This window comes from Corythoichthys intestinalis, chromosome 5, assembly GCF_030265065.1.
Source record: "Corythoichthys intestinalis isolate RoL2023-P3 chromosome 5, ASM3026506v1, whole genome shotgun sequence".
NCBI lineage: Eukaryota > Metazoa > Chordata > Actinopteri > Syngnathiformes > Syngnathidae > Corythoichthys > Corythoichthys intestinalis.
The window spans coordinates 6,502,750-6,521,760 of NC_080399.1; the positions used below are offsets into that span (position 1 = coordinate 6,502,750).

The window sequence follows — 19,011 nt, forward strand, 5'->3', positions numbered from 1 at the left end:
GAACTTAAAAATGGCTTGACACAAAGAGAAATTCAATTGAAACACGTGGGAAAAAATCCTAACTTTTAAGTGATGTGTGTTATCAAGCGCAACGGCATTTTTAGGTAAGATATATAAATATATATATATATATATATATATATATATATATATATATTTTTTTTTTTTTTTTTTTTTTTAATAAGATCTAAAAGTTTTTTGAGTGAAAGTAGTGAATAAGTCTTTTTTTTTTAATTCTAGTTACATCTGAGATGCAATTGTTGGCTGTTTTCAACAATATACATCGAAAATAAAGACATTGATTGACTGAAAATGGTTCAAGATTAGATGAAATGTCTTGTTTTCTCATGTATATTTATAATTGCTCTTCACCTAAAAATATATTTGTTTTATCCGATTACTCGATTAATCGATAGAATTGTCAGTCGATTACTCGATTACTAAAATATTCGATAGCTGCAGCCCTACACAGAACCCTGACATTTTAACTGAGACTGCTTCAAAAAGTATGTCAGGCGATGGTTGGGTTACCATTGTTTTATAGTTGAGGAACTAATGTTGACAAATAGTTGATTTATGATGCGTTTTGGTTGAAAACATAACATTGATTCAGCGTTGTTCCAATATTATTAATGATCGAAATGACGTTTAGGTTTTGTATGGATTTCAACATTGAAACAATATTAATTGAGGGTGCAAAAGTGATGTTGATTTAACGATATAAGATCGACAGCGGAATATTGATCCGACATCTTTTCAACGTCGGTCTGCTATCTGGGGTTTTATTTGTGATATTTTACATATACAGCTGTGTCTTAATTTTTTTGTTTCATTCATTCTGTGACCATGTTCATGTGACAAATCACTCAACTTAAATCAGCTTTCCCCCTTTTGACTTGACCGTCACAGTTGCCTTTTTCATCACGCTTTTCTCGCTTTAAGCTGCTTCTCCATTTTAAGCTTAAAAGATTGGTCGGGTTTACAGCCTTTAAAGATTACTTGTATTTAAGTATAGTACATATTGTAGAACTGCTGCACTTGCTTTGCCAAATTGACTACATACGCACATTTAGAAATTAATAATCATTATCATTTCAAGCTCTAATTCAATAGGCATCATCCCCTTATTCTCACCACTCATTTTCTCATAATATATATTTGAAAACAAAAAAAAAATTAGCAACATACCTGCATAAAACAGTTGCATGAACACTCACTGTAACAACAGATTGTGTATTGATGTTATTTGCTGCCATCTAGTGGCAAAATCCGACTCGAGAATTTCGTTTAATTTGCTAAATGAAGTTGAGCACCGTATCCCAACATCAAAATAGTCTCTATGAATTATTATCAAACGTGCACTGCATGGATCTCAGTGCAAATCCCAACAACTGCACTCTGATTGCTTTTGTAAGTGCCCGCAGAGCCCAAGGAGTGCTACAAACATGATTTACTGCCTCTGACAGCAGCACCAAGCCTCTCTTTCATACGACTGCAAAACAAGACCGTCTGGAGAAAAGGCCTCCTTGTTTGGGAGATAAAGCACATCTAAAGTGGATGACACATAGATCCTTATCCTATCAGATGACACCAGGAGTTACGACTCCTCTTCGTGTGTGAGAGGATTTTTCATTCCCTATCTATTCACTTCTCTGACACTGACCACCCCGCCCTCCTCCCATTTTCATCCAGTCTCACTCACCTTACAAACACGAGCCACGCGTGACAGGACGCTCTTGTCGTTGCCTTCCCACGACACTTCCCGGAAGAAAAAATAGATTTTGTCGTCGTCCGGATTGTAGGTGTCTGCGATGGGGTGTGCCGATATGAACTTGGCCTCTAAAGACACACAGAGAGGAAAAGATTATTTTGGGAAGGAGTCAAGGATTCCCCCGAGAAAGGTTAGGTTAGAAAATTTTATCATGATGGCACCCCCGTGCCCGAAGACAGTTTGGAGTAGGTAACAGGGTTTAGGGTTTGGGTATAGGATTAGGGTTTGGTTAAGGTTAGGGTTGAAGAGAGGAAAAGATTACTTTGGGAAGGAGACAAGGATTCCCCCCAAAAAGGTTAGGGTTTGGGGTTAGGGTTTAGGATTAGGGTTGGGTTTAGGGCTGAACCCTAAAGCCTAACCCTATTTTTCGGACAATAAGTCACACTAGCCAAAGAATGCGAACGCCAAGAACAGACACGCCATCTTGAAAGATGATTTAAAATAAAAACAGAATAGAAAACAACAGACTGAATAGGTGTGCGGTATCCGAACGTTACATGACGCTTAACCCTTTAATGCCTGCAATACGAAGCAATTGTCAGAGAATCACAGAATTTGAAAAATAAGGTCTTAATGAAACCTTTTTTTTTTTGGAATTTGTAAAAAGAAAAGTCAAAATGAATATGTGTAATAAGCTCTCTGATATCTATAACCCTTGCTAAATCCTGTTTCTTTTTCTCATGGAACCTGCAGATGCATGTGTTGACTTGCATCCATAACTTTTTTTTTCAAAAAGAAATTTCAAAATTCTGAATTAGTCCCAAAATCATGAAATTTTAGGTGTATCAAATGTGATACATTTGGCAATAAAGGGAAAAACAACAACAAGCAAACTTTGTTTCTGCTGCTTAGTTACAGTTTTTAGCTGCATATTTTACCATTTGCAGGTTGTAATCTGCAGAATATGATTTTCTTTTCGGTGCCATTTTGTTCAGCACTTCTCAGTTGTTTTTATATGTTATCCCCAATGTTGAAACACAGGCCTTCAGCACCCTCATGCAGTTTAGTGTGAAAACAACATGTGAAAAGCATAGACTACATTAGTTTTGACCTGACACTTCGTCATTCTTTGCAGTCTCAGATTAATCAGTGTAAGGCGGCACACGGTCATGTCAAAGTTTAAGCTTCAATTTTGGAAGAACTACGAAACCTAACGCACACAAACAGGAAGGATTGTCTCAGGAGTGATTTGTTCGAGGATTCAAGGTAAATATTATATTTTTTCGTGCCATGCATGCATTTTGAAATGTTGTGAAAAATATCAATGGGAGAATGGGAACCGCTACGGCGTTGGTGTCATTCTTCGACATAAATACGCAAAATATATGCGTAACTGCCCGGTTTTAAGCTTTTTTAACAAAGAATCGAGACAGTTTTACATCCATATCTATAAAGAATTCAGTGATTGAAGCATTTCTTCCATTTGCAAATGGAGGCGGCTTAAAGACGAGCCACACATTCGCCATATTTACGTAAAATATATGCTACCTACATGGTTTCTTTTGCTTTTAACCAAGAATCAAGACTGTTTTACGTCCATATCTATAAGGAATTCAGGGATTTAAGCATTTATTCACAAGAATTTTCGCCAGAAAAGCTCTGTTTACGCCAGAAGGCTGCTAGCCTCATTCGCTAACAGAGTAGCATTGTACTTCGACAATATAAGTAAAATAAACGCTAACTGCACGGTTTCTTTGCTTTTAACCAAGAATTGAGACTGTTTTACGTCCATATCTATGAAGAATTTGGGGATTTAAGCATTTATTCACAAGAATTCTCGCCAGAAAAGCTCTGTTTACGCCAGGCGGCCGCTAGCCTCATTCGCTAACAGAATATAGTGTAAAATGATTATAAAGGGCTATTCTATTCTATAATAAGTAGGGCTGTCAAATGATTAAAAATTTTTTATCGAGTTAATCACAGCTTAAAAATGAATTAATCGTAATTAATCGCAATTCAAACCATCTGTGAAATATGCCATATTTTTCAGTAAATTATTGTTGGAATGGAAAGATAAGACACAAGACGGTCATATACATTCAACATACTGTACATAAGTACTGTATTTGTTTATTATAACAATAAATCAACAAGATGGCATTAACAATATTAACATTCTGTTAAAGTGATCCATAGATAGAAAGACTTGTAGTTCTTAAAAGATAAATGCTAGTATACATTATAGAAATTTTATATTAAAATCCCTCTTAATGTTTTCGTTTGAATAAAGTTTGTAAAATTTTCAATCAAAAAATAAACTAGTAGCTCGCCATTGTTGATGTCAATAATAATTATGGTGCTGAAGCCTGAAACCCATAAAATCAGTCGCACCCAAGCGCCAGCAGAGGGCGGAAAAATACCAAGAAACACAAGCAACAAGTCGAAATGACACTGCTGTTTTTTTTATCTGTTTGAGCGGGGCATGTGCGTTAAATGCGTAAAATATTTTAACGTGATTAATAAAAAAAAATAATTAACGCCAGTTAACGCAATAATTTTGACAGCCCTACGAATAAGTTGTAATTGTATATAGATTCTATTATTAATCTATTTACATATGACTTATTATTGATTCTGCATGTTTTTCTCAAGTATTCTGTTCTAAGTATTCTTCAAGTATTCTCCAAGTTTCTGATGTTAAATTGAGTGATTTATTAGCTGTTGAAAAATTGCAGTAAATAAAAAAAATACAGTTGCTATTTTGGTCAAAAACTTCTATGATATGTTAAATATTGCTATCGATCCTGAAAATATAGGTGATTATCTCTGCATTTGGTGAGCTTTGTGCATCTAGTGTAAAATCTGAGACTTTTATAGCCATTTTAAGTTGTGTTATACTTTTTTAAGGGAACGACTTTGAATTTTTTGATGACGCTGCTCATGGAGACTCATTTATGGCTAAGGTAAGTGCCTGTTTTGGTTTTAGGGCGGTAGCAGCTTTGGTTTTGAAATTATTTGAAGTTTTTTAAAATAGGCCCCCTACGAATCGGCCCCGTTTTCCGTGTCATGTCAATAGGTTATGAAGTCTACGGTAGACCCTTTGAGAACGAGTAGTGTAGAAGATGAATTAAAAAAATATATATATATATTTTATCAACAATTGTCCATATCTATATTTTTTTATTGCCTGTTGCAAAATACACGCCGGCCACCCACGCCAATACTACAGTTTAACGTCAAACAGGGTCTCAGAAAAAATTGTGTCCCATAGGCTGCAATTTGCCCCCATTTCATGCCTCATTTTGCCGCAAGTATGAGAGGTATAGCTAGCAGTTAGCTCGCCATCTAGTCAATCAATACACGATATATCACTTCCATACACCTGCATATTTTTGATATAATTACTGTACTAATATACTATTTAAACATGACCTTGGTGTGATTTTGAGATTCCCTGAGTAGCGTAGTCATAGCAACTGCATTCGAAATCAATCTAATTTTATTCGCCCCCTCTGGGTCTAATGGGATTGGACATCTACCGCAGTCAATGGCAGCCAATCACATTATTTTACTACATTACATTGAATCAGTTCCCACAATAGGAAGGTCATTTTTGTCCATTTTTTAAAACCAGATCTGATCCTTCGTCACCATCAATGCTAGCCAATAAGTCAATTTGGATTAGCAAAGCTTTAAATCCACATATGTTATCAACTACTGTAACATAGATCGTGTAGCCCATTGGGGATCTTGTGGGAGGCTAGTCCAAAGTGTTCCAGTGACGTTACATCCACTAAGGCCAAGTCAACCACTACAAGCTGAGCCAACAACGTCGGAGTGACTACCCAACTGGAACAGCTTAATGTATGGCTGCTAATGCGCTCAACAACAGAAGGTTATTGTTAGCTGTCTGATTAAAAGATGTTCCGCTGGCACGCGAGGAAGGGAAAATCATCGCCGAATCATGAGCTCTCGCCGTCCTTGTCACAGCACACTCTGTTTATATATACAATCCTGTCTATACTAATCGGGCGGAATGCTCCTAACAGTTCAGATGTTGTGAAATGTGGAGAACATGTGCAAGGGTGTAGATACGGGTGACAAATGCTGATGAATGATTATTCATCGATAGCTGGAATAAACTTTAAAGTGGAATCGTGCTCGCCAGAGGCAATTTAGTTGTTGCTGTTCATGCAAAGTGTGTGGCGATGACTCGTGACAGTTTAGTCGGCTTTAGTCCAATTTTTAATGTGCCAGTTTTCCATTGCTAAATTGATTCCGAGCATTAACTCATTTACTACCAAAAACGTATAAATACGTTCTATTTTTAATTTTTTCAGTGTCCCAAAGATTTATTTATACGTCTTTCATGTTTTTGTTTTTTACAAGAGACATCTCTGGGTTCTGATTCAATTTAGCTCCAAAGCACAGAGCTGAAAATCCATTTTAAAGCTATAAAACTAGCCACTGGATGGCAGTAGTGCATTTGGTAAGACCGGGGCACCGGAGGAAGACGACCGAATAGAGAACGATCTAGAGGAAGCCCGGGATGCCAGGTGCTGGACGACCGAGCAGAACAACCGGACAACCAGTGAAGCGGACGATGCAGTTGAGTCCGTGCTGCTCGCCGAGAAGACCCCACAGATACTCAAAAAAATCCATCTTTATGAGACATGCAGTGATGAGGGAAGAGTTTACCCGGCTGTCGCAGTGACAACATCGTCATCTCTGAGTTAGTTATGTGTAAATTGATTTTTATTTTGCTGTCAAAAGCTCTATTTGTCTTGTTGTTTATGTTAGTTTGTAAAAGGAAAACATTATTCAGATGTTTGGGATGGAACTAAAGCAAAAAAAATAGCTGCATTAAAGTCAAAGTTATGTTTGAAATGCTTGAACAAAAAGCTCAATTTCTCTGTTTTTTCATCAGAAATTGGAAAATTGCTATAACTAAGCTTTTTTTTCCTAATGCTGATTTCTAAAGAATGGAAAAAGATATGAACTTTGTTTATTTTCCTGCCGAAAGAAGATTAGACTATCTTTCTTTTGTTCCATGTTTATATAGCAATAGAACAGAATTTTCTGTGGGCCTTGCAAAATCAGTCAAAATCCAGTAAAACGACCGGCAGCAAAGGGCCTTGCTCCGGTAAAAATGGCTGGGAGTGAATGAGTTAAAGAGGCCTCTTGTATAAAGATGATAGATCACGCTCAGGGATGAGTGAGATATATGACTTGGCAGTCATGGGAACCACATAAATTTTGATCGTGAGAGGACAAATGAGTGGATGCAAACTGCTTTTGCGATGCTTTGGATTAGGATCGGGCATGTTTATTTGATGATTGATAAACAGTATTAAGGAACAGATTGAAGTATTTGTTCATCGGGTTAGACCAGTGCTTCTCAATTATTTTCTGTTACGCCCCCCCAAGGAAGACGTAAATGTTTCGCGCCCCCCTGAACTCTGTAAATAGTATCATTTGTCTATAATATTACTATTAAAAGTACGCCTCTGCCTCACATTGTATCTTTTTTTTTTCTATTAGAGAAAGTAACAGATATATACTTATAAAGTATAACTTTATTAACATTGTTTTGTTTGTAACAGAAAAGACTTAACGCGCATCAATGTGCCTGAATTTAAAAAAAAAAAAAGTCACATCCAAACTGTAAAAATACACTCAAGGTACATTTTTGACCATTTGATACTGAAAAATAAAATCAGGAAAAAATAACAAATTCAAATTGATTAGAAATATTAACTCATGAGCACAATATGCCAAAAAATTTGATCGAAAAAACAAAACTGAATAGAAGAAAAAAAAAAGTGTCTTTGGACAGAAGGAGAGTTTTATTTTCGCTGCTCGCTGCTCTCAGTATCACCTCCAGTTTGCAATGATGTGGGGTTATTTTGCACTGAGCATGCTAACAGTGCTCACTGGTTTACTGATATAACACTGACAAAGCGGGACGATTGTTGGCAATATTCGGCACGTTTTCGCTGAAAAACAACCAAGCGGCTTATCAATGAGATTGGGGTCTAATGTCTTTAAGTGGCGTCTTAATTGATTTGGCTTCCGGCTGTCCGCTATAATCATTTTTAGACACAGTAAACAGTGCTCTTTCCTCATCTACCACTGTATTAAATGTCAAAGCCAAAAGGCAAACGGCCCGAAAAAAGCGCGTTCTCAGCGGCCGAGGGAGAACCGTGGGTGAGGGCGGTCGTCGTGACGATCCCAAGCCGAAAATGGCACCTCTCGGGCGGACACGAGAGAACCGGAGAAGACAGTGGGTCGCTGCGTGAGTCCGGCCGGAAAACGGCGCACAGCTCTCCAGCTCTTCATGAGCCTCTTCCGTGTGCTCTTGCTTACTTCAAAAATACTGCGCACTTTGGAAATGAGAGCCCCACTGCCACCCACTGAGTGGATGTGCACTTTATTCTAGTACGGCAAGAAAAAAAAAAAAAAAAAAAAAAAGCAGGTTCCCCGAGGTCACACGCGCCATCCCTGGCATCGCCCCACTAATTGAGAAGTACTGGGTTAGACAAAGAAAGCATTTGAACATTTTCAAATGTAAATCAAGACTTATAATTGCTAAAACAATTGGCCAGTTTGTCATTCTAAATTTAAGGCCATTTCAAACTCCAAATCCTTCAAACTTCAAAATCCGGTAAAACGGCCGGGAGCGACAGGCCTTGCTCCGGTAAAAATGGCTGGGAGTGAATGAGTTAATTAATGCTTACATCAGATGTAATTTTGTGTCATCTGGCAAATTATCTTACTTTTGAATGGATGTAAAAGATCTGAGCTAAACATGAATGGGATACATTATCAAATACCATAACTAGCAATGAAACAACTGGAACAGTAACTAAAGAAATAATTAGCAGAGAACATGAATTTTGATTGTTATTTACATCTGGAGCGCTGCAATGCATGCTGGAAGGCATGTTGAACAACAATAATGTTGACAGGGGGTGGCAGCACTGTATCCCCCAAGGAAGCAGTGAAACTTTGCAGTCAATTGGTTCAAAGCTTCATGGTGGGTCATTTGGTCTTATGACAGTCTTATGATGCCGCTGTCAAATAAAGTGTTACTGGTTCATATATTTTGGTCGAAATATGCCATCATACAATGAGGACAGCTGAAGCTTTTAGTCCAGTGCGGCTTATTTATGAACAAATGCCGTTTTTGTGTCAAATTTGGTGGGTGGCGGGGTATAATCAGGTGCGCCTTATTGCATTTTCAACGGAAAAAGCTCTTTGTCTGTGATTCCAGTCGGTCAGCTTTGACTGCCAAGCCAACAATGCAGGCCTCCTATTAATCGGCCTCGCTTCCCGTGTCCCGTCAATACATTATTAAGTCTATAACTGTGGAAAAATTACAGGAAACGTTTGACCTCTGTAATTACGAACAAAGGCTACTGCACCAAATATTAACATTCGTTTTCTCAGGTGTTCAAATACTTATTTGCAGCTGTATCACACAAATAAATTGTTAGAAAAAATTCTTACATTGTGATCTCCGGATATTTCTTTTTAGATTATCTCTCTCTTAGTGGACATGCACCTACGATGGAAATTTCAGACCACTTCATGATTTCTAAGCAGGAGAACTTGCAAAATAGCATTCAAACACTTTCTTCCAGGGGTCGCGTTAACCGGATATTTTCCGTCATTGACCGGTTTTTTAAAACGGTGACGGAAAAAACTGAAATCCGTCCGTCATTTTGACAGGTTGCAATTCACACCCCAGACCACAGGGTGGCGAGATGGCATATTAATTAGCTATTGTCTCTCTTAATGCATCACGTCGTTGGCTCTTCTGTCAGAATATTGTAGCGTCACCGGGGTCTGGCGGCGGCACCGTGATTGACACATCAACGCGAGGTTCTTATTGGTGCACCCGGTGTGCCAGCGTGTCATCCAATTGGTGGACTAGATTGCCGCCTCTGTATAGACCCCAATCAGATGATGTCACAACTCCGCCCCCCTGACCGGAGCCGCCATATTGTGTGTCAGCTCGTCATGTTTACACATTACCGCTACGTACATGCCTCCTATTACGGCGTGTTTTTCTGCTCGTTAATATTAATAATCAAAATGGTGAAGGCGTGTGTGGCGGTTGGTTGCTGTAACAGAGAAGATAGACGGAGAGACTTGAAGTTCTACCGTATTCTGAGAGACCCAAAGATGAGAGCGAGATGGACTGCTGTAATTCGACAAGAAATCTGGGCAACAAACGATCGCCACAGACTATGTAGTCGTCTTTTTATATCTGGTAAGATGCATTTAATATATATTTAGAAGATTTTGGGCTGACAACCACAATTAAGATCATTGTGTGACGCTGGTGATTGGGGTCTATATCGTTGCCTCTTTTTCTTTGGTGGCGGAGTTGTTGGCGGTAAGCAGAGTAAAAAGGGAGAAAAATACCACGATTTCCGTGTCTAATTTTTCGCCGCCAAGCAAGTGTTACAATAATAATTAAAAATGAATGAAAACTAAATACTATTGAATATGTCATCATTATCATTTTAAAAATTTAAGTGACGGGTAAAAATAGACTATGACCGGATTTTTATGACCCTGTCAGCCAAAATGACAGACAACGAAAATGTCTAGCGCAACCTCTGCTTTCTTCACTGTACATGCTTTACCAAAAACCCTGAATTGTCCATAGGTTTGAATAAGATTGCAAATGGCTTTTTGTCTACATGTGATGGCATGCAGCCCAGGGTGTTCCCCACCCAAGTCAACGCGGATCGGCTACAGCTCACCTGGGACCCGAATGTAGAACATGGATATCGTGAGAACAGGTCAGCGTATGTCTGTTTGTATGCAGTTAACAGCGTGACCTTTGTTGTAAACTGTAAATTCCTTAGTAGGTGTGGCAGGCACGCTCGGCAATGTGTTCACGTAAAAAAAAAAAAAGAAAAAAAGTCACGCTAAATGAACAAGCGGGCTGTGTCCTCTGCGCTGGAATGCCAATAACCATCCCTGAAGCACAGAGAGGCTCTTTGTATCCCAAGTTTTGGGGAGAGAAACGCAATAAGTTTTCAATGTAATGTGTGCGTACCATTGATCCAGTAGTCCTCGGAGATGTCGGTGCGGATATAGTGCTGGTCAGGTGGCGGGCCGAGGGAGCGTGTGAATGTCGTGTCTTTGCCCAAGAAGTCCGAAGCGGTGCCCGCATATAGATACTGGTCTGAATACAACACAGCTCAAATTGACATTCTTTGAAAATTTGGCAATTGCCACTTACAAGCCTATTTAGTGGAGCTTCATCATACCTGTTAGGACTGAAGTAAATGACTGCAATGGATCAAAAGGACATTTTAATCTGCCAGACTCCACTGTAGCAGACAGCAGCTGGAACACTCCTTCCTGACAAACACATTGGTACAACATTATATGATTTTCTTTAACTTGCTGAACTGTTTTACCGGTCATTCATTTTTTTCACTGATAATATCCATGTAGGAGGTTTGCATAGGGACGGTAGGGACAAAACACTACCAACTTTTCAGGACGCTTAAATTTTCCCCACCAACCTTTAAGCAACCTTATTTGCGTTATATAATGACAATCAGTTATATGTCATTTAGATTGCCATCCCATGTTTTAATTGTTGTAATTGACCCCACCATTGTTAAGTGAATTATTTTAATTATGTTCAGACATGTACATCTTTTCACTTGCTGAATGTGCCTGTCCATTTTTTCCCCTCCGAAACACTTATTTGATTGGCTGATGACTTTACCCCCCCCCCCCCAAAAAAAAAAAAAAAACATACACACATTAGATATCAGGGATAATAGAAGATTTTTTCTTTTTTTCAGCCAGTAGCAGCCACTGTAAGAAATGTAAAAAAGTAGGGCTGTCAAAATTAACGTGTTAACGGGCGGTAATTAATTTTTTAAATGAATCACGTTAAAATATTTGACGCAATTAACGCACAACAAGCTTGAATTTAATTTGTATGTTAATATAATTTAAGTTATGTTCAAATAATGCAATTTAAATTTGGTCTTAAAATCAGACATTTTTTCTGGAAGTTTTTCAAAATGTATCTTTAGTAGTTTTTGAAAACAAAGGTTTGAATTGAACAGCGTAGGCTGAATCAATACATATAAAAGTTCGTATAAATCAATACAGATTTATTTTGCATTGATCATTATGAACGCCCCGTCCCCAGCAAAAAGTGTACATGCAGGTTATGCTGTTATATCGTCCCTACCAATGTTTGGACCAAACCTACGCCCTTTTAACTGTACATTTGTCAATAAACGTTTAAGCATTCGGCTCTCCAGCCATGCAGATTCAGCCTAAATTTTTATTTTGTCGGGTCAGAAGTTTAGAAAACCCACCATAAACCACCTGCAGAATGTTGTCCTTGGATGAAAAGTTTTTTTTGCGATGACCATCATTATTTTTACCTGTCTAGAACCAGAGATTTCAATAAAAGCACAGCTGGGGTTAAAGGCTCCTGTCCCACAGGCGTAAATATGCGTCAGGTTGTAGTTGTGGAGCACCCTCACAAAGTTGGCGCACTCCTGCAATAAAAGATGGAACAAGGCAGTTGTATTGGAATTACTAATGTGCAGGCGGTAATGTATTTTTGAATAAGCAAACCTGTGACTTACGTTTGCATTTTTGCCTGCCAGTTTGCATGCCTCCACTCGGTCTCGAGGTGCAGGCCAGTAAATCTAGTTGGAGAAAACAAAGCTGCTCAAACATACGAAACCAATAAAAAAGTCATTGTAATAGGGCGGCCATATTTTGATTTCCAGTAGAGCACTACGGCGCAATGGTTTAAAACCAAGCAATTTCTCAGAAGGTTCTCCTGTTGAAGCCAGTACATGTAAAAGCCCGTCTGAAGTTTGCCAGGGACCATCTGAATGATGCAGATGGGTCATGGGAGAAAGCCATGCGGTCAGATGAAACCAAAGTAGAACTTTTTGGTGCAAACTTTACTCGTCGTGTGTGGTGGAAAAAGAAGAATGAGTATAATCCCAAGAACACCATCCCCACTGTGAAGTATGGGGGTGGAAACCTCATGTTTTGGTGCTGCTTTTCAGCAAAGGGGACAGGACGACTGTACTGTATATAGCAGAGGATAAACGATGAAATGTATCGTCAGATTTGGAGCCACAACCTCCTTCCCTATGTCAGAGACTTGAAGACGAGCATATCAAGGTTCTGGAGTGGCCTAGCCAGTCTTCTGACCTCAATCCAATCAAAAATCTTTGGCTGAAACTTAGGTTTCAGGGCTGTGGTTGAGAAACACAAACAGATTTAGGGAAGATTTGTGTAGAGCCGGCGTCCACAATTAGCGGACCGCGGTCCACGACTGGGCCACGGCACACCTCTCTGCGGACCCAGAGCAAATGGCACTTTCAAAAAAACAAACAAACAAAAAAGCGCTACTATTATTTCGCTGAATACTGTTTCATTTTTAGTCAAATATCTTCCATGTTCCCACTTCTGTTGTCATCTCTATGACAACGATGCACTGATTGGCTGAGAGAGCCTGCATGCTACTAGCTAGAGTGGGCGGACCGCAGCAGTGTGAAACACGAGTCGCACCCGGCAAATTGCAATCCCAGTAGAAGACCAAATCTTACAAAATTGCATGCTCAAAGTGGACCAAGAGAAGAAAAGTGGACAATGAAAATCGCCATTTCAATGAGGAATGGACTGACAAATATGCGTCTATTTTACCAACTGCAAGTACCAAACCTATGTGCTTAATATGCTTCAAGACAGTTGTTCTGATAAAAAGTGAAAATGTGAAACGCCATTATGTTAAAGAGCACAGCTCTTTTAAAGATAAGTTCCTCCTAAATCAGAATTGAGAAGGCAAGAAATTAACAGGTTGAAGCAGTCATATCAAGAGTCAATAAAGGTTATTGTTAAATCTATGACACAACAACAAATTGCAACGGAGTGCTCACTCAGTGTCTTGGTTGTTGGCCAAACATACAGTGCCCTCCATAATTATTGGCACCCCTGAAAAAGATGTGTTTTATAGGCTTCAACTGGGACCGTGTGCTTTGGTCAGATGAGACCAAGATTGAGCTTTTTGGCAACAAACAAAATAAGTGGGTCTGGCGTGCCACGAAAGATGCGCATGCTGAAAAGCACCTCATACCCACTGTGAAGTATGGGGGTGGGTCAGTGATGCTGTGGGGCTGTTTCGCTTCCAAAGGCCCTGGTAACCTTGTTAGGGTGCATGGCATCATTAATGCTTTGAAATACCAGGACATTTTAAATCAAAATCTGTTCCCCTCTGCCCGAAAGCTGAAGATGGGTCATCACTGGGTCTTTCAGCAAGACAATGACCCTAAAGATTTGGCCAAATCTCATCTGACCAAAGCACACGGTCCCAGGCTTCAACTGGGACCGTGTGCTTTGGTCAGATGAGACCAAGATTGAGCTTTTTGGAACCAAACACTTTAAGTGGGTTTGGCGTGCCACGAAACATGCGCATGCTGAAAAGCACCTCATACCCACTGTGAAGTATGGGGGTGGGTCAGTGATGCTGTGGGGCTGTTTCGCTTCCAAAGGCCCTGGGAACCTTGTTAGGGTGCATGGCATCATGAATGCTTTGAAATACCTGGACATTTTAAATCAAAATCTGTTGCCCTCTGCCCGAAAGCTGAAGATGGGTCGTCACTGGGTCTTTCAGCAAGACAATGACCCTAAAAATATGGCCAAATCTACATACAAATGGTTCACCAGACACAAAATCAAGTTCCTCCCATGGCCATATCAGTCCCCAGACCTTGTTTTGTTGGCAAAAGGGGGTTGTACAAAGTATTAACACCAGGGTTGCTAATAATTGTGACACACATTATTTGAATTCAAATAATTATTTCTTTATGTGGGATTTTTTTCCCCACTGAATAATTGCACTGTATTGAAGGTTGGATTTTTCTCTTTTTTTCCATGAAGGTCGCATATTATTTGAATAAAAAATATATATATATTAGAAGCTAAAAAACACATCTTAACCAGGGGTGCCAATAATTATGGAGGGCATGGTAAGAAGCTGTTCTCTAATAGAGAAATAATAAAAGAGTGCATGACGTGTGCATGTGATGGCAGCAATGTTCAAAGGAAAAGAAAAGGAGTAAATGACAACAAAAATCAAACAAATCTCACTCTCAGATTCATCAACCACAAGACGCACTGAAGTACTGGCAGATGGTGTGATTAAACAGCTTTGTGACCCCCAAATTCCATTTCTCTCATTGAGCAGTGTTTTACAGTTGAAATTACTGTCAATAATTAGTATGTTTGCACCTTAATGACTAAGATTGTCATTTACGTTCTGTACATGTGAACATGTACTGTACTACTATTTACACGTTTTCTTTTTTGTCCAGCAGTGTTTTACAGTTACAAAATGTACTATCAATAGTTATTGTTTGCACCTTACTGACAGATCTTCAATCATTTAGTGTACATGTGTAAACATTGTACCTGCATTTTTCTTTTGTTTGTATTTCTTTTTTTTTTTTTTTAACCTGTCCTGCTCAGCTGTTTGACACGGAGAATGGAAGTCTAAGTGCCCGGATAGTCTGAACAGTTTTAATGTTTCACATTGAGAGTCTGACATACTCCCTTTGTGATTATTCAACATACCTCATTTATTATGACAAAACAGCGAACAAGAAGGGGTTATGGGGGAACAGAAGAAAAGAAACACAACACAAGAAAGAGAAGAAATACAAACAACAACAAGAAATACATTGAACACCTAACTACACTAACTACTAATATGTTGGTGCTATTGTTAGCTAAATGTATTTCCGGTTGACACCATGTGGGGGGCCTGTTGACCAGGGAAAGAGGGGGAAGAAGGTGAGGGAGTCTATAGACCCTACCCACCGACGTCACAAAATCACGTGCTCGCTGTATGGTTCCGCCCCCTTGTCCGTCATTTTGTGTCTGTATTATCAATGGTCTCAATTGATCGAGCAATTTATAATGCATTTCATGGAAGACCCGGTGCTTTCGGATGCCGTAAACTCACTTGATGCATTGCATAAAAGGCGTAATGTGGAAAAGCTTCAGTTTATCCATTCGACAGCGGGTCGAAAAAAATCGATTTAGGCATCAAATCCATATTTGATGCCTAAATCGACTGTTTTTACAACATGTACAACTATCTTGTCCACACAAAATCAGCCTATTCTCACGAAAGTTTGAAAAACTTTAAGAGCTTGGAGGCTTATAAATACTTCGTTGCCGGTTGGGTGAAACAGGTCCTCGTCCACGAAAATTCGGCAGGAATCTATCTTGTGCTTGGAAAGGTGAGTTACGAAATTTTCAATTCAAAATCTTTTGTTATTGCTAACATCCACTGTCAAGTCTAATGTATTTCATGTCGTTTGTCAATGGAGTTAGGGCTTTTAATGTTTATATGGTTTAGCGATAGCACTCTCACTACATACATACGTGTATGTTGTCGGCGATTAGCCTAGCATTGATCTTAATTGTGGTTGTCAGAACAAAACCCTCTAAATATATATTAAATGCATCTTACCAGATATAAAATGACGACTACATAATCTGTGGTAATCGTTTGGAGCCCAGTTTTCTCGTTGAATTGCAGCAGCCCATCTCGCTCTCTTCTCTCCGGGTCTCTCGGAATCCGGTAGAACTTCAAGTCTCTCCGTCTTCTCTGTCTATCTTCTCTGTTATTGCAACCGACCGCCACACATGCCTTCACCATTTTGATTATTAATGTTAACGAGCAGAAAAACATGTCGTAAATAGGAGGAATGTACGTAGCCGTAACAGGTAAACATGATGTGTTGACGGACAATTGGGAGGCACCAGTCAGGAGGAAGGAGTTTTGACGTCACGTGGGTAGGGTCTATAAGCTAAGTGATAGAAAGGGGTATAGTGTACACAAATCATCTCTGTGATTTAAAACCCAGTAATCGTGTGAATCCCTAGTGAGTGTAAGCCCGTTGGCGACCGACCCTATGCCGCCCCGCCACCAATCCCGGCACCGGGACCCCCCGCCCGAGCGCGCCCAATAAAATCCAGCCACACGCGGGCCCCGCCGGGTACGCAGCAGCCACGCAGACGAGCGGAGACGCCACGCGGGCGCCGACACAGGGCCACGGCCCCCACCCAGCCAGCCTGGGAAGGGAGGGCGGGCCCTGGGGGGGCTGGGGCATAGCAGCCCATCCCTCCTCCCGCAGCCCAGCAAAGGAGCCCTGGTCCACCCCCCCCTCCCAGGATCCAGGGTGGTCCCCCAGGCCACCCGCGCGCCCATCTACCGGCCCTCGGGGATGGCAAGAGGGGACGCACCACCAACCCCACGCCCGTCCCCCGCCATATTTTTTTTTTTTTTGGTGAGTCAAGAAAATGTTTTGTTAATTTATTTTCATTTAATCAGAATGTGCATTGTATTTTTGTTTGGTCAAAAGAAAACTATCTTTACCACCTTCGACCTGACTTGTACTTGACCGACATTAATAAATGGACCAATGCTTGTATGAAGATTCGTATTTGAGGACCCCTGGTCTAGTGTATATAACCTGTTTTGACCATAGTATGTAGAAAGAACAAAAACGCCAATGACCATACCTGCTGTCTTTGTTGAATTATCAAATATTAAACTATCCAGTCCGATGTTTTTCTGTTGAAAGTGTATCCTAACAAGTTGAATAAATATTATCAAGCTTCAAAACATTTCGTTGAGCATGTTTAGTTGTCAATGGGACAATAAATATTTCAAATTTTGACCAAAAAAATTGGTTTTTTTTTCGTCTTTTGGGGTCGAAAATGGGGATTATAATTGGTCAGTGAAGAAAGCAACAGTTTGGACATGAAGCTAATGGTGCCCTGAAAAAAAGGGCCCAACCAGGCCATTGTGAACATTTTATTTCTTTGAAATATAAAGGCAACATCAAAGGTATGCAAATTCGGGCAAAATAGGACCAGGCGTTTAAGGGTTAAAGTACGCACCGTAATGTTCTGACTATACGCACACCTGACTATAAGCCGCCAGCTACCAAATTTGACACAAAAATGGCATTTGTTCATTGATAAGCAGCACTGCAGCTGCAGCTGTCCTCACTGTATAATGGGATATTTACAAAAAATAATATATATTAACTAGGGCTGTCAAATGATTAAAATTTTTAATCGAGTTAATTACAGCTGAAAAATTAATTAATCGTAATTAAACACAATTAATCGCAATTCAAACCATCTATAAAATATGCCATATTTTTCTGTAAATTATTGTTGGAATGGAAAGATAAGACACAAGATGGATATATACATTCAACATACGGTACATAAGGACTGTATTTGTTTATTATAACAATAAATCAACAAGATGGCATTAACATTATTAACATTCGGTTAAAGCGATCCATAGATAGAAAGACTTGTAGTTCTTAAAAGATAAATGCTAGTACAAGTTATAGAAATTTTATATTAAAACCCCTCTTAATGTTTTCGTTTAAATAAAATTTGTAAAATTTTCAATCAAAAAATAAACAAGTAGCCCGCCATTGTTGATGTCAATAATTATTTACACAATGCTCATGGGTGCTGAAGCCTATAAAATCAGTCGCACTAAAACGCCAGCAGAGGGCGGCAAAACTCCATAAAACACAAGTGAGCGTTTCACTGTACTGTCATTTAAATCCGTCTGAGCGGGACATCTGCGTTAATTGCGTCAAATATTTTAACGTGATTAATTTTTAAAAATTAATTAACGCCCGTTAACGCGGTAATTTTGACAGCCCTAATATTAACCGGTAAAACTTGATTTGGCAGTGGCATCATAAGACTGTCTAATACCAAATGAACCACCATTTATTGCTTCAAGAAGCTTCATTTGGCCATCACAGAGACAGTCAACCTCTGCTGCCAACAGCATTGTCACCCAACATGCCCCCTACCATGCATTGCAGCGCAGCGGATGTAAATAACAATCAAAATTCATTTTTCTGTGCTAATAATTTCTTCAGTTACTGTTCCAGTTGTTTCAATAATTGCTAGAGATGGTATTAGGTAACACTTTGTTTGACAGTGGCACCATAAAACTGTCATAAGACCATCATAATGGTGACAAGACACTGCCATGAGCATTAACGAATGCTTATGACAGATGTCATTTTGTGTCATCCGGCAAATTATCTCACTTTAGAATGGATCTAAAAGATCTGAGCTGGACACAAATTAAGTTAGTGACATAATTTGCTGGATGATACTTAATTACATCTGTCACAAACATTTATTAATGCCCATGATAGTGTCATGTCATGTCA

The 19,011-nt window shown here is 39.4% G+C and overlaps 1 protein-coding gene across 2 annotated transcripts in view; it reads right to left on the minus strand.

Annotated features, from left to right (window-relative positions):
* The window catches only part of sema3d (sema domain, immunoglobulin domain (Ig), short basic domain, secreted, (semaphorin) 3D), a 100,285-nt gene that overhangs the window by 26,759 nt on the left and 54,515 nt on the right, over positions 1-19,011 (minus strand). For both annotated transcript variants that reach the window (XM_057836902.1, XM_057836904.1), the window contains exons 4-8: positions 12,352-12,414; positions 12,145-12,261; positions 10,999-11,092; positions 10,785-10,913; positions 1,703-1,839 (exon numbers count right to left, since the gene is read on the minus strand). In XM_057836902.1, the coding sequence (XP_057692885.1) occupies positions 1,703-1,839; positions 10,785-10,913; positions 10,999-11,092; positions 12,145-12,261; positions 12,352-12,414 (540 nt within the window). The remainder of the gene's footprint in view (positions 1-1,702; positions 1,840-10,784; positions 10,914-10,998; positions 11,093-12,144; positions 12,262-12,351; positions 12,415-19,011) is intronic.